This window comes from Columba livia, chromosome 1 (genome assembly GCF_036013475.1).
Source record: "Columba livia isolate bColLiv1 breed racing homer chromosome 1, bColLiv1.pat.W.v2, whole genome shotgun sequence".
Lineage (NCBI taxonomy): Eukaryota > Metazoa > Chordata > Aves > Columbiformes > Columbidae > Columba > Columba livia.
In genome coordinates this window covers 202,193,291-202,208,816 of record NC_088602.1, presented here as the reverse complement: position 1 = coordinate 202,208,816, position 15,526 = coordinate 202,193,291, and the positions used below count along the sequence as shown (strand labels likewise).

The following is a 15,526-nucleotide window of genomic DNA, read 5'->3' as shown; positions in this document are numbered from 1 at the left end:
CAGAATAAGGAACAAAATATATTGCATATTCTGACACTTTTCTACACCACTAATAAAATAACTCTTATTGGTGCTAGTCAGAGTTTTTCCAAATAGGTGCAAAGAACACTGGAGGAAAGCTAGTCTGAAAGGTATGCAACTCTTAATGTTTGTATTCCTTGAATATGTTGCCTACTAATTCTTGCCATTGTAGAATATCGGCCTGCTTCAATATCCACCTGGTATGAATGAATGTGAAAAATAGTATTAATACCTGTGGGACTGGTAAACTGCAGGTGCTTAAATTCTGTAAAATCATGAGTACCACTGTCATGTAGGTCCAAAAACGCCCCACCTAACATCTTCCCTGTTCTGGTTAAAATAAAAAAAAAAGTGGGGGTGGGAGGGGGAAAGGAAAATTAGTTTAAAAAGAAAATCAAGTATAAGCTTCTGTTTTAAAAGCAGTTTCATCTTCATTTTTAAGAGTATTCAGGATGCGATTTTACACTCACTCATTGATTGGAGTAATGGTGAAAAATGAAAGTGATCTTACTGAAAACTAAAAAGTCACAGGTAGCTGCACTGTTAGGCAAATCCTAGATGTATAGGCATTTGACAGCTGTTTTGAGAAGAGGGACATATGTCTTTAGCTTGCAAATATGACAGAGCTAGCACAGACATTAGATTCCTGGAGGTCTGGCTGTGTCTCTAACCATCATCCTTTAGATCCTGCTGTATCTGCTCCCTTCCTCATCTGTCCTCATGGGCGCTGGGTGAGGAGCTGCGCTGGCATCGATGGGACTGCTTCCTCTCCTGAAACTGCCTCTTTGCCTCCGTACATCACAAGGTCGGGACTTGAACCACATAGGATTTGTCATCACAAGCAACGTTTCTTATCGATGACTTGCTAGTGCAGACATGCCTTGAAATGATAGAGATGGTTTGGCTTTGGTCTCAGTATAAATGCAGGTAGACAGGAATAAAGAAAGAGTGTTTTCACAAAAGTTTATACTAACATGGTCTGTATTATCTTACAGAAAAAGAAATATTTGTATGTGGTTTCAGGAAAATGCATGTGTCTTTGTTAATGTTTGTGAATAGCAAAGAAGATTCCGTGAATCCTTGTACTTAAAAAAATCCTGTCCTTGGCAAGTGTAAAGGCTCTGTGAGGAGTATGAGAACTAGAAAATTATTCTGGAGGTTAAAGAGAAGCAAAATTACCTTCTCTAGTTTTATTCTTGTGATGGGCAAACCTACAATTTAAAGCAAAGGAACAGCATACTGCCTGTGTCTGTAAGCTGAGAGGATAAAAATACATGTAACAATAGATTGTACATGTTATTTTATCTCATCAACTAGTCATTCTTATCCCCTTTCTCATAACTTACAGATCTACATGAAATAGTTTTGTGCACTGGAAGTAGGAGATTTTGTATTTAGATGTGTTTTTTGTCAGCCAGTCATCCTTGGGTTTATCCTTGTAAATCTCATTGATTGAACAAAATTGAACTTTGTCCAGCAGTTGATGAGTTACATGGATAGAATTTTACTGCCTAAAACCTCATACAGGATTTTAATTGATTTCAGTGATGTTTTGACCTTTGTTTGTGCAGAGTTGAATCTCACAAGTAGTTTGGGTTTGAGTACTTGAAATAAAAACAACCAGGGGCCCACGTACATAACTCTTTCACTGGTTTCTATTCCATAAATATGAATTCCTAAAATGAAATCCTTACAAGTTAAAATATAAGTCTGTATTTTATTTGACCATATTAACAAGGGAAGTATTACATTTATCTTACAGAAATGTTGGAATCCAACAATATAATCAATTTCAATGGACTAGCTAATAGCTCCAGTTACCATACTTTCCTCTTGGATGAAGAACGGAGTCGGCTGTATGTTGGAGCAAAGGATCACATATTTTCTTTCAACCTGGTTAACATCAAGGAATATCAAAAGGTACTTTCATTCCTGTTTTGTACAATGTAAATACATATTTTTAATGTTGCAGACTTGTTATTACTCAGACTATATTGGGCACTGTATGAATTATGTAGTGAGTTTTTGGATGTCAGGAATACTAGTACAACAAAAACATTTGCTGACTTTATAAAGAGAAATTTATAATGAGCCTATAACCTATGATTGTATAATCTACAATACTTCTTTTCAGGCTATAAAAAAGTAAATAAGTGAATAATCAGCTATTTCCCAGACAAGACATACTTCCATGCTTACTGCTAAAAAACCCCCAAGCAGCTATTGTGACAGTTTTCACAAAAAGGCCTTATTACTCTGTATTAATTAGTTCGCAGATAGAAAGAACCTGTTTGGGAGTCCAACTGTTGATTTCTCTCCTTTTAGCCAGCACTTGTAGGCACTCTGCCTCTGCTGCTTTCAAACTAAAATAGATGCAGTATTAATAAAAGGAACAAATTAATAAAAGCTTGCCATTCTTGATGGAGAGTAAAAGTCAATGGCACAATTAAAAGCTGACAAACAGTTCGATGATGCTCTTTGGTTGGAGTCTAAATAAATAATTTCATTTTTCATTTGTTATAATAAGACAAGGTAAACAATAGGTTGGATGTTTTTTTTGTTATATTTAAGTATTTTGATGGCAAATTTTAAAATCCAGGGAGCACCCTTTTATGAGAAATATATTGCTTCAATACCCAGGGATTTTTTTTTCTTGGTGTTCCTGACCTTTTGCCCGTTTGACTATTAGCTTCCTAAGATGATAGCAATAAATACCTTATGTTTTCAGTTCAGAGGGAAGACAGGCTATTCATTTGTATTCTCTAAGGAAAAAGGATAAAAGAAAAACTGGGTATTTTCTTTTCTATTCTCTTTAGAGCAGCTATAAAGGAAACTAGCTATTTATTTGAATTCTCTGAGGGACTGATAGCTTAATGTGCAAAACATCTGGAATAATTAAAGGAAAGAAGGTGTTTCCATTGCAGAAAACAGCTCTGTAGAATGGGAGGAATTGTATCTTACATATGTATGTATTCAGATATCTTTAGGTTACTATTTGAAATTACATACATGTATTACTATATTAAATAAAGAATTGCTGTTGGTAACATGGAACAGAATGTTGGCAACAGACTTAAAGAATGGGCTTACAATTTAGACTTTGGGTTTAAGAATAGGCAAAAGGCTTAAAGAATATGGAGATCTGCTTATTAAAGATAGGAGGGTCACAGAAGAAACTTCAATCAAAGTTACAGTACAGCCAGTGCTGCACTTGAGCTCAAACTTCCCCAGTTGTTTCTACCATCTAAAGAATAACTAAGGTTTCTGTTTAAATGCTCATTACAAGATATTATTCCAAACGAACACAATTCACAAAGCCAGATTTTCTAGACTATTAAAAGCAGCTCAACTTAGCTGACTTTTAAACCCAATTAAAGGAAAATATTGTGCTGTGAGAATAAATAAAGAGAATACCTAGCCATTCATTTTATGGATTAGAATGCTCATTTGAATAATATAGAAATCTTGCCCAAAACTTGAACTGAATTTGAACTGGTCCTTTTGGGAGACCTCAGAAGTTTGGTTAATGTTTTTCAACCTAGTAAATTTAAATATTCACATGTCTCTGCACATTTTAAGCTGAGAATAGAAACAGGAAGTAGCAGGAATCCTTTGAGAGAGAATGCACTCATAAAATTTTCAGCCTTATTTTATAGACTTAAGATGTTCAATTGCTGTTTGGATTTCATTAGGTTTTAAGAAAATTTTGAATTTAAAAACATGGTTGCAAACTGTATTTTCAAATGCCATATAAAACGTCTTCTTCAGCCTCTTCTGTAATCCATTGTTTTTTCTTTTCTTTTCAAATACTTTGCCTTTTGCTTTCTTTTAACAAACTATATTGAACATCAAGGCTGAAATCCAGACTTATGGCTATTCATGTTGCATTATCTGAGGCTCCCAAATGAATAGCCGGGCATTTTATGGGAAGATCATGTTTTATTCTATATGTAATTCCTAAAAGCTTTTCAAAAAAACCCATGAATAATTGACTGTGAGGGTCTCTGGATTTTCTCTGTATGAGGTGAGATCCATTTTCTGCTAAGCAAACAGTACAGTAAACCTAGGTTCAACTTTACTTGTGGAAGAGTAGCTCTATAGGAACAGCACAAATATTTCCATTTTGATGGTGTGATACTTTCTAAATGCCATAACTTCTTTATAATTTAATTAAATAAACCTAGTAAAAGAGTGAACCAGTAGATACAGTGAAGAGGCAAAGACCTAATTTCTGATGCTGTAAGTAATGTGAGATCGTATTTCACATAGATCCAATTTATTGTTAGTAAGCATCTGCAGTTTTTTGCTCTCAGTCTTCATTCCATTACATCACATTGAAAACAGGGAAAGAACATTCACTTAATGGAGTGTCAACTCTCTTATCATTAGTATTCAAGATTCACTGCTGAGATTTGCAATACAGACTGTATTTTAAAATTGGTTTTACTGTGATTCCTGTTATCCCTATTTTGCTCCTATTATTTCATTTATTTGCGGTCAAATTTTATGGAAGAAAAAAGAGAAAAGAATGGGGAAAACAGAAACTGGGTCAAGACACTCTGTAGCATTTGGTCTGCAATTTTTGATTATTGAAGCATGAAATAACACAACGTGATTTTTGTTCTGTGTATTTAGATTGTTTGGCCTGTATCTCATTCCCGAAGGGATGAGTGCAAGTGGGCTGGAAAAGATATTCTGGTAAGTACAAATCTTTTTAGTTTTTTTTTTTCTTTTATAAAACATTGTAAATTTTTTGTCTTATTGTGTTAATTCTTAAACTATTTTTCCTGCTCTGTAAGGTTACACATCTGGTCATAACTTCAATCTTGAGTTATCTCAGCTTTTTTATTCAGAATAGTGAAATTTTGTTTTTGTGACCAGGGGTTTAAATTTATAAATGGAAATCATGCAAATGAAACAGAATTTATCTGCCAAAAGAAAACAAACAAACAAAGAAAAATCAAAATAAAACAAGAAAGACAAGGGAGGAGAAACATCAGAATGAGAAATATTAACCCTTGTATACTCATCTCCTGATCTCAGAGTATATAATATTTTGACCTATTTTTGCCCTGCTCCAGGTTCCAGTCCTACAGTGAGTTCCAAGAAGTGTTTTCTTTCTGTGGTTTCTCTCTAGAGTCAGTGGATTTCCCTGAGCTCTTTCCTGCATGGAGTTCATAGCAAGATTGAGGTCAAAGTGGTTTTAACATTCAGCATCATTTTTGGTGCCTCAGGAAAGACACTGTTACACTAGGCATAATTTTCTGTAGATTTTCCCTCATTCCTGTGTACATCTTGTTGCCTGTATTTATGAGGTAAGAGAGACATACCAGTAGCCCCCCAAATAATAATCATTCCACAGTGATAATAACTATCTTCTTTATAAGAACAACATGGGAAACGGGAAGACAGGGCTGCAGAAGGGGAAAAAAAAAGATAAAAAATACATGTATGCAATAAGGCAAACAAATACTTGCATAGTGTAGCCAAATGGGAAATCATTGTGGTTGCCAAGGTATAACTGAGAGTGGAACTTGGCCCCGTGTGTATATGCTATTGGCCTGATTTTCAGAGATGATTCTGTAAAATATTCATAATGCCAACCATATGCCTCTAGAGAGCTCCATTTGAATAATTTCCTAGGTCATAATAAAAATAGTTTCATCAGTCTTTACCTAGGCCATAGAGGACAGTTGTCTTCATAAAAAGCCATTTGGGAACAATAGAAGTGGATTAGATAAAAACTAAGAAATATAGGCTAAGCTATATATGTGAAGGGGCAGCTAAATTGCCAGAGACTTGGGCTATCTCATTACATAGAAATATACATTTAAATTAAACCATCTTCCTGGTAAAAAATAATTTGCAGGAGTACATTGCAAGGTGAGGACCAGAGAATCTAATATTCAAGGTTAAAAAAAAAATAAGGCTAGTGTTAAATGTCTGAGCAAATTAACTAACCTTGAATATTGATCTTATACTAAGTATTATGATATTACATTAAGTAGATTTTTTAATAGCTGTGGCTGAAACCTAGAAAGTTATTCAGCACTTAGAATTAAAGTATATTCTTTTTGAATAATTATTTTTGGAAATTCACAATAGTAAGAAAGACTGTTTTATACATTGCACTAGGCTGATTCAAATCCATTCATTGTAAATAGAGACACCATTATTCTGGAGTGAGCTGGTAAGTTCAGGTTCCCATCCTCTGACTGTTTATGTTGTAACTATTTTATTCACCCTGGTTTCAATGATATTAGGGCAACTACATCCGCTAATCACGAGTAAAAAGTTAAGCCCATACCATAGCCCAGTGCAGTGTGTGACCCTGGTGCATTAGCTGCTTTGTATGATCCTGCGCATTAGAAGCAATTCTCCCATGAGCTGATGGAAAAGAATAAAGCAGAACAGGAGCACAGAGTTCAAGACATGGTGCAGCCCAAACTGAGGATAATAGTAATACAGCCCAGTGTTGCTAGAATCAGATAATTTGTTTTCATAAATATTTTTCATATGTATGGGTTGTTGGGGGTGGTTTTGCTTTCTTTTTTAGTATTTAGAGTTCTCTACAAGTGTAGATGAGAAATAAAAAACAATAAATAAATGCATAGGTCATATCTAATGTGGGTCCAGTTTTGGCAGGCAACTACATGACTTAATATATAACTTAGTTTGTTCAGGTCATCATCTTTGAATATTTACAGACACCTATTCTTGCCATAAAACAGTCCATTATAAAGCATTTAATGTATCTGCTTTAACTGTAATTACAGATAAAGATTACAAATAATTTAAGAAACTTATTATTCCTCCCTCATTTATTCCTTAAAGCCATTGTCAGTACCTTGGGAGTGTGAAATGTAAAGGCCATAAAAATAACTCAACAGACTCTCATTAGAGGGAACAAGACAAATAGAAGACAAATAAAGTGGCATAAAATGTGCTTGATTTAATATTGCTTTCAGCATGCACCATTGCTAAGGTGTTAGATACTCTCCATTTCTGATGGTTCGAAACTTTCTGCGTGACAGTCTATAGTTCGAAGTCTTTTTAGAAAAACTTTTTAAAATTATTGATCTCCAGGGGAAGTCAGTGCTAAAAATGCAGGTCCCCACTAATAGGCCAGGTGCACTGCAGCAGCTGCAGCGCAAGTGTAGCCCCAGTGCTGCCCCACTGCTAACCTCAGCCACGACCTCCGAGATTTCCTCTCGTAATTATAAGAGGTAATTTACTGTCGTTTTCACTCCTTCGGAGGGATTCCTTATACTGATGCTGCCAATCACGCCAGTCTAGGCACAGCAGGTTTGTAGCTCGGGACAGTCCACATGGGATTTGAGGAGAGTGGCCGACTTGGGCTGTTCCTGCTCTCCTGATATTCTTTTGTTGCTTAAGGAATCATTTTCACTTCTGTTTCTTAAAGGGCTTAGTATATGTTAATTAGTTAAGCTTTGATCGCTGTATAGATGGATGAATCCTTTAAGCGATGCTGCTTTTTTCACGTGGGTAAGATGAGAAGAGGGTCTGAAAGACTCCCCCAGGCAATGCGATATTTACTGCAGGACTTCTCTGATAGAAGTCAACTGCTACGCTTTCCCACAAGATATAGATTTTTTTCCAATAAAATCATAATTACTGTCATATGTAAGTACTTAGTACTACAATATATTTCCATTTCCTCAGTACAGACTATCACAAGCACCAAAGTAACATTGTTCATGACTATGAATAACAAATAAGATATTTGCTTATGTAATTCAACTAAATGAGCAATTCTGCAAGGATTTCTTACTATTCTGGACTTCGGTCTCCCATTTGATCTATTTTGGTTGCTGTAAGTCCTGTGAATATTTCTCACAATTCCTGGCCAGACCTTGGTAATGATCAAAGAAGACAAACTCCCTACAGAATACTTCTCAGCTTTTGTACTGAACTTACAGTACAGACATGCTGCTAGTCTTATCCTTCACTAGTGAGCCTCAATATTTGGATTTTAAGATCTCACAGGCACCTGGGATCCAGCAGAAACACATGGCAACCTCTGCATTACATATGGGTTAAATAATAGGTAACTGCCAAAAAAATGTGGCTACAATTCCACTCTGACATTCCTGGGATGTCATAAACCAGCAAAGGAAAGCTTGGGTGATTTACAAAAGTTAGCAGAAACTCTAGTTACTTTTACAGATAGGGATAACTTCTTGAGTGGAAAACTCATCTAGTCCTTAAACAATTAATTTACTATTGTTTTAAAAGTTTTGGCTACTGTTCATTCAATACATATCTACACTAGATTTAGCTGAGGCATCATCACAGTAGTTGATGTGGCACACAATTGGAGAAATCCTTGTTAAAGGGTATGATTGATTTCTCCGACTTGAAAGCTTTAGAGACATGTTTCTGAAGGGCACCTTAGGATGCTATTTTCGAATGTGATTTGACTATAAAATTTATTTAGCCACTTCTAAAGGACCAAGCTAAAATTGTTGGAATAGTCCCTTCTGGTCTTGACATGTATAAATATTTAAAATTTCAATGGATACTTTGACAAAGCCACCACATAGGACAAGTTACAGGAAGACAGATATTTATACACACTGCATGCTGTATGAAATCAGCTTCTCCCTGGCTGTTTCTGGTGAGAAATAAATGTTGACATGCAAACAGATAGAAAGTACTTTTGCTTGGTACCAGCAAACTTCTCCATATGCTCTGTCACGTGAACAAAAGTCCATCCAGAGAGGACATTTTCCTGAACAGCTAAAGTGTATCAGCACAGTCATGTGTGTATTAGCACTTGACTGTATTATAATTTATAAGAGATAGACATCTACTTGGGCTACTTAATTGCCATTAAATTTTATCTAGTTATTAACTCTTACATGAATTCAACTGTGATTGACTTTTTTATACTTGATGGTTCTCTTGGTGGTCGTTTGGCATCACTTTAAATTGAAAACTTACACCCAGTTAAGAAGAAGCAAGACTCTTTACAGCACACATGATATAGCTGTATTCTGTATGTGCTTCTTTGCATTTCAGTGTGGCTGCCACTTAATTATTGAGTTTATAGTTCATGCAGGTAAAATCACATTGCTGTAATTTAATTCACCATCTCATTTGTTATGGTAATTCTTAATTGAAGCCAAGGTGTTCAAATGCCATCTCAGTTTATGCTTTCTTTAAAGTTTTCCAGGCCCTCCCTAAATCATAGGAAGATTAACAGTTCTGTAGGCTTATAGATCCATCCATGTGCAATGATTTAATTTTGAAAGAAAGAAGGAAAAAAAAAAAGTGCATAGCCTAACAAGTGTCCCTCAGTCATATCTGGTGATACTTTAGAAAAACAAAGTTGGCAATAAATGAGCATTGTTCCCTTTAACTCATTTTATTACTGTTGTTGCCTTAGGCAAAAGAGAAAGACATGGAGGCAGAAAGTAAAAGTAATTCTTTTCATCTGTTATTGTAAACAAAGATCTGAAGAGAGAATATGAAAATCAAATATTCAATGCTGGCTGGATATAGAAAACCTGCTTCTAAATTCATCTGACGGGCACAATTTTTCTGGTCAAATTACCTCTGGCCTTTTAGGTGTGCCAAAGAGAAGTTCATCCTTTTCTGTCAGGGTTCTTCCTTTGAAGGACATCCACAGCTAGATTTCCAGCCTTTTTATCACTAACCCTCATCACCATCTGCATTTTGTTGCTGGCTTCCTGACTACACTATAGCACTGAAATCCTTTAACAGACCCTAAAGACTCAGGACCCCCATCCAGCCTGGGGAAAAGGAAAAGGTGAATATTCCCTGGGAGCAGGAAGGCGTTGTTGTGGTTTAAGCCCAGCCAGTAAACAAGCACCACACAGCTGCTCGCTCTCTCCCACACCCTCATTGGGATGGGGGAAAGAATCAGACAAAAAAAAAAAAACAAACAAAACCTCATGGGTTGATATAAATACAGTTTAATAGGATAGTAAAGTAAGATAAAATAATAATAATAATAATGATAAAAGAATATACAAAACAAGTGATGCACAATGCAGTTGCTCACCACCTGCGACTGATGCCCAGTCCGTTCCTGAGCAGCAATTGGCCCCCTGGCAAACTCCCCCAGTTTATATCCTGAGGATGATGTTATATGGTGTGGAATATCCCTTTGTCCAGTTTGGCTGTGCCCACTCCCACCTTCTTGTGCACCTCCTCACTGGCAGAGCATGGGAACCTGGAAAGTCCTTGACTGTTTAGCAACAACTAAAACCATCGGTGTATTATTAGCATTGTTCTCATCCTAAATCCAAAACACTGCACAGTACCAGCTATTAGGAAGAAAATTAACTCTATTCCAGCCAAAACCAGAGCAGGTATAAAATGAACAAAAATTCCAAGCAAAAGTCCTCCAGTGAGGTTAGGGGCAAAATTTACTCTCAGTATTGCCAACTACAAGGACAAATGTGACTGAACCATTTGTAAGACAAATAGTGCCACTATATATCCTTTCAACTCTATCGACTCTCCCAGTTAGTATGCTGGGTTTATTAACTTGAGGGCTCATGACCTCTTAATCTTGTCCATGATCTTTAATGTGGACATGATTTCTTACCAAAGCATTTCTTACCATGTCAGAGACGAGAGAGTGAAACATTGTGTAAGTAGTGTGCTGCTTTGATATTGCTCTTTGTAAAACTGCTTTGCACAGGCTACAAACAATAGAGAAAGGCAGATGGGGAAAAGAAAATAAAACAAACCTACAACCCCTTCGCTTAGAGGTGAACTGAGCTTGATAAAAAAGAAGTATAGTACACTGGAGACTTTCAAAGTCCTGTGAAGCTCTCTAGCAGAATTTTTACCCTTGGGAATTTCTAGTTGTGCCAGCTACAGTTTTTGGGTGGACCCCCACAATACACCCACCAGCATAAAGCCTCATTTATGGCTCCTAGTTCAGATGTCAATCCTACGGCTTGTGTTTGTTTAGGCATTTGCATATACTTCTTTACATAAACTTACCAAGGCAAATCAGTTGCTGGAGGGCAATAACTTGTGTACTTGTACAGAGGAAGAATTAAGTTGTTCAGATTTTCATATTTTACCCACTTATTTATCACAGGAAGTCATGTAAGTCTTTCAGTATGGTGAACAAATTGATATAGGTTAAGAAGCAAACTAATTTTCCAATTTTAGATTTTCCAATTTTGGGCATGTTTTTCTGTTTATAGGTGTAACTGTAGAAATTTGCTTCTAAAAGAAATTTAGTGTTCGGCAGATTTAATGCAGTCTTGCAGAAGTGCTTTCTTTGTTATTTTTGAAATATGGTCACAAAGTTAGAAAAAGGGAAGTAAAGGAGAAATGAGGAAAAAATCATTCCCAAAATCATGGGGTTAAATTTTCTATCAATAAATTTTATTCAAGGCCCTACTTTGGCCCTGGCAAAGTCTGAGAATTCTTTATTTACAGCTGAATTACCAGCTATTGCAATTTCAACATGGTGTGGGGTAATTCCTTTTTATGATTTATTGCATCCCAAGATGCCCAAAGTAAATTTATTATCTGTACATTTCTTTCTAGAGAAACACATTAACTGTATGACTAGTAAAAATTATAGATATGTCCCTGTTTTCTTTCAGGGCTTCAGTCTGAATCTCATGAAGTCAGAGAAAAGCCTTTCCTTTGGTGCCAGTCACATAATTTTTTTCCTTTCTTCTTTCTGAATTCGCTTCACATTATTTCCATTTTAACAAACAGACTGAGGGGTTTTTTGTTTGGTTTGGTTTAGTTTTGGGGATTTTCTGATGCTTTACAAAAAGAAAGGCTACTTTAAAAATAAAGTATAAGTCTGCTCTGAAAGATCACATACCACAGTTCCTCTATACACAAGATATGGTCACTATGTCACTATTAAATTAGTCCGCAACTAATTTTTTTTTCTGTACTTCTGTTACTTACAAAAAAAACAGGTCTACTTAATACATCCCTGCTGCACACAAGTCTAAATTATTGTCTTTTTTCTTTTATGATAAGTAAAAGAACTAAAGGGAAAGTTCTTAATATAACCTAGGAAATAATATGCGGTAATTTCCTGTGTCGAAGCTAGTGGTTTGTTTAGTTTCCACATTTTCATGTCAAAAGAGATCTTTAAAAAACCTTTTCAGTACAGAGAAAGTTTTGTGTTCTGAAGATGGTGGGACAAGAAAAGTGAGAACAGTAAATAAAGGAAGAATCTATATCTTTCTCTCTTGCTTCTGTCTTTGCTTGTTTATTTTTTATTTGCTTGTTTTTTTCATTTTGTGACTGAGTGATGTGATCTGTGTTGGATCAAATAATCTATAGATCTGTTTTTTCCTTGGCTTATTCCTTCTCAATTAACATCTTCCAAGCCTTTAGGTTAGTATACATGTATCATGAACATAAAAACCAAAACCACCACCACCACCAAATCAACCTAACAAAAAAAACCCCAAATCTCTCAGCAAACTCTCATTTCAACAATTTCACTTTGGTGACAACTTTTTACTGAGTGGGAATTTTAAGCTTCTGTCACTTAGGCTTTTTCTGTTTAGCATCTCTTTGTTGTGACAAAATAGTTTAATGTACCCACACAAATTTCCAGATTCCCACTGTAAGGCACATGTAACTTGGTAGTCTGGCTTACAGAGTTCGTTTATTTACAGGCACACACATTGCTTAGCAACTGTCCCTTATAATTGCAACAGTCTTTTACTTCCTTTCAGCACTTCACGGTTTTACGTTCACTTTCAACATAGAAGTTTTGAGTATATTTATCTTAGGTGGCTGTGAGTGGAAAGACACTGCAGGATGTACCTATGATATGCTGAATAAAGTCAAGCTAACTGATATGGAGTCTAAGTGCTTGATGTGCCTATAACAGGCTTGACAACCTGTTTGTCTGAAATACTCCACCCATTTAGCAGGTGTTGATCCTATTCCGATAGGTGAGGTGTAATCTGATTTCTCCAGGAGACAGGTGATTACCCCACCCAGATAGAAGAGATAGATGAGATAGACTCTTCAGATCTAAGCCGTGGTTGCAACTTAAATTGCTGCTGGGCCTGGTGTGACTGCTTGAGCTGAAACTGAACAATATTGTTCATTTCTTTGCTAATAAAGTCATGCTCAAAATGTGGGACAGGTTTAGTCTACAGAGCAAAACCAATTTTGTTTCCAAGTTATGGTCAGAGAAGGACTGGCTTCTACTTGAACTCAAGGCTTCCCAGTGTTTTGAGTTATTCCTGAGATACTCTTCAGTTCCTTAAATTCATTCATTCTGTGCTGTAGGAAGTGCATATTACTGGAAAACAAAACAATTCAAAATAAGTGAAGCTCGCTAACACTCATGGAAAGGTTTAATGTACAACAATTATTCTGTGGCTGCAAAATCCTGAAAACCCACTTGTTTGCTGGACTGCATCTACCAAAGACTTTGTTTTGTCTTGTTAACTGTGCATTAACCAGATGTACAAAAATATGAGGTGGTCATTAAACCAGGTATTTAGTGCTGCAGCCTTTCCTTGGCATCCCTCTAACTTTTCACAGGTCCAGAACAATTATTATCTGCATCTACTGAATGGAGATTTAAGGACTGGAAGCATGTCTTGTAATTTCAACATACTGAATGAAGAAAAAAAATGAAGAAATATTACTTCCTAAGATCCCTGGGTCAGATGCTTATTGCTGACAACAAATATTTGAAGGCCTGGTGCCTTTAGTTTGTGCAGTCAAGGGAGGCATTTTTAAAGCACAGCTTCTAATGGCTTCTGGCTTAAGACGTTTTTCAGGACAAAGCCTAGGGTTTATCCCAACTGGCTTAGCTACCTCCATTCTTAGCCTTAGTGGCAAATTCTGGGCCAAATGATCAAGTACCAGTAGTGACTACCAGATTTGCAAGTAGGTAGGTAGGCAGGGAGACATGTTGTGTTTCATCCTCACTAACAAAAAGGAAGAACTAGGGGTGCTTTCCATCTGCTGTGCAAGTGTGCTGACAATACAACTATTTGCTAATATGACATGCAGTTTTGTGGCTTGAAGGAAAGAGGATATATCTGTTTTTAGTTTAGTTTTGTTTTTTTTCTTGTTTTTTTTTTTCTTTCTTTTTTTTTTTTCTTGTATCTTGTGCTTTGTTGGCTTCTTTTTTCTTGCCCTGATGCTGTAATGGTTTCAAGTCATGCAGACATCCTGCAACTTGAGTAAATGATACATTTTAAATAGTCTCATGAACTCTTGTCATATCAAAAAATCAGACAGATAACAGACATAACTTAATTAGAAAGATAACTGGAAGTACAGTATGCTGTCCTAGGCAACCAAAAATGTCTTATCAAGCCTCATCAGCACTTTCAGTCTGAAATTTCTCAGAGCACATCTTGACAGCAGAGGAGAATCTAGATATGGAATTAATCAATGGTTCCTCTGCAGTGTTGGCAGTGATCACCATGCCGAAGAGTAGTGTCATTCCTGATATCTCCAGAGGGGTCAAGTCCTCCAGATCACGATCCAATACAAGGGCCACTGTATCTGGGGATCACACAGAATCACAGAATCGACTGGGTTGGAAAAGACCTCAGAGATCATCAAGTCCAACCCTGTCAGCCTTTTCAAAGCTCTGAGGTGGGAAGACATGTACAATTAGAATTCAGTCCACAAAATAACGTATATTTATAAAAGAGACTAGGAATTTTATTTACCTAGACATATTCTAGGTTTACATTGGATTTATGTGTGATGCAGTACACACTGCTTATAAGGCTTTGACTAATGGGGACATAATTCCCCAAAAGCTAAGTTAATAGAAATCCCTTTCTGTAACACAGACCCCAATACTGCAGCTGCTCAGCTTACTTCACTCACCACTGCAGACCGGTCCTTTTCCAGAGTGTAGGACTATAAAACATTGATCCTGCTAATTGCAAGGTACAATAATGACGAAACAGAAATGGAAATGGTGCTATTGATCCAAACTACAAGGGGTACACAGTAATAAATCACAGTCTGCAAATGTTTTCACGCTAGCTGTCCTCCCCCTCTCTACAATTGCACACCTGCCTATACAGGTTCAGCTGGAAGGTTATCTCATTGAGTAAAGGTGCCAGGCGTGACTTCTCCACACACTAGAGCCTGTACGAGGCTCCTAGTGGTCAAGGACTTTCCTGTTGCTGCCCATGCAGCACTTAGCACACAGCTTTGCAGCAGTGTTACCAACTAGCTTACTCCCATAAAATAAAATTTTAAAAGATCATTGCATTTTAACAGGATTGGAAAAATTTGGCTTTTTTGCTTGCCTATTCTGGGTCTGTTTAAGCCAACTGTGCTCTTTGACCAATATTTTTCTACCTGTTACTGTAATAGAAAGATGGAAACAGTAATAATTTTTAAATAATGTTATTGCATTTTACAAACACATGCACAAAAGCAGCGAGGGCTGTGAAAGCATATGCCATATAGAGCGCACTCTGAAGAGGACTTCTTTGCACATGCTTACTGACATGCTGAAGTGTTT

At 36.5% G+C, this 15,526-nt stretch overlaps 1 protein-coding gene across 4 annotated transcripts in view; it reads left to right on the top strand.

The window, feature by feature from the left end:
- The window catches only part of SEMA3A (semaphorin 3A), a 171,700-nt gene that overhangs the window by 47,950 nt on the left and 108,224 nt on the right, over nt 1-15,526 (top strand). For all 4 annotated transcript variants that reach the window (XM_065049221.1, XM_005512064.4, XM_065049220.1 and 1 more), the window contains 2 exons: nt 1,784-1,941; nt 4,657-4,719. In XM_065049221.1, coding sequence (XP_064905293.1) covers nt 1,784-1,941; nt 4,657-4,719 — 221 coding nt within the window. The remainder of the gene's footprint in view (nt 1-1,783; nt 1,942-4,656; nt 4,720-15,526) is intronic.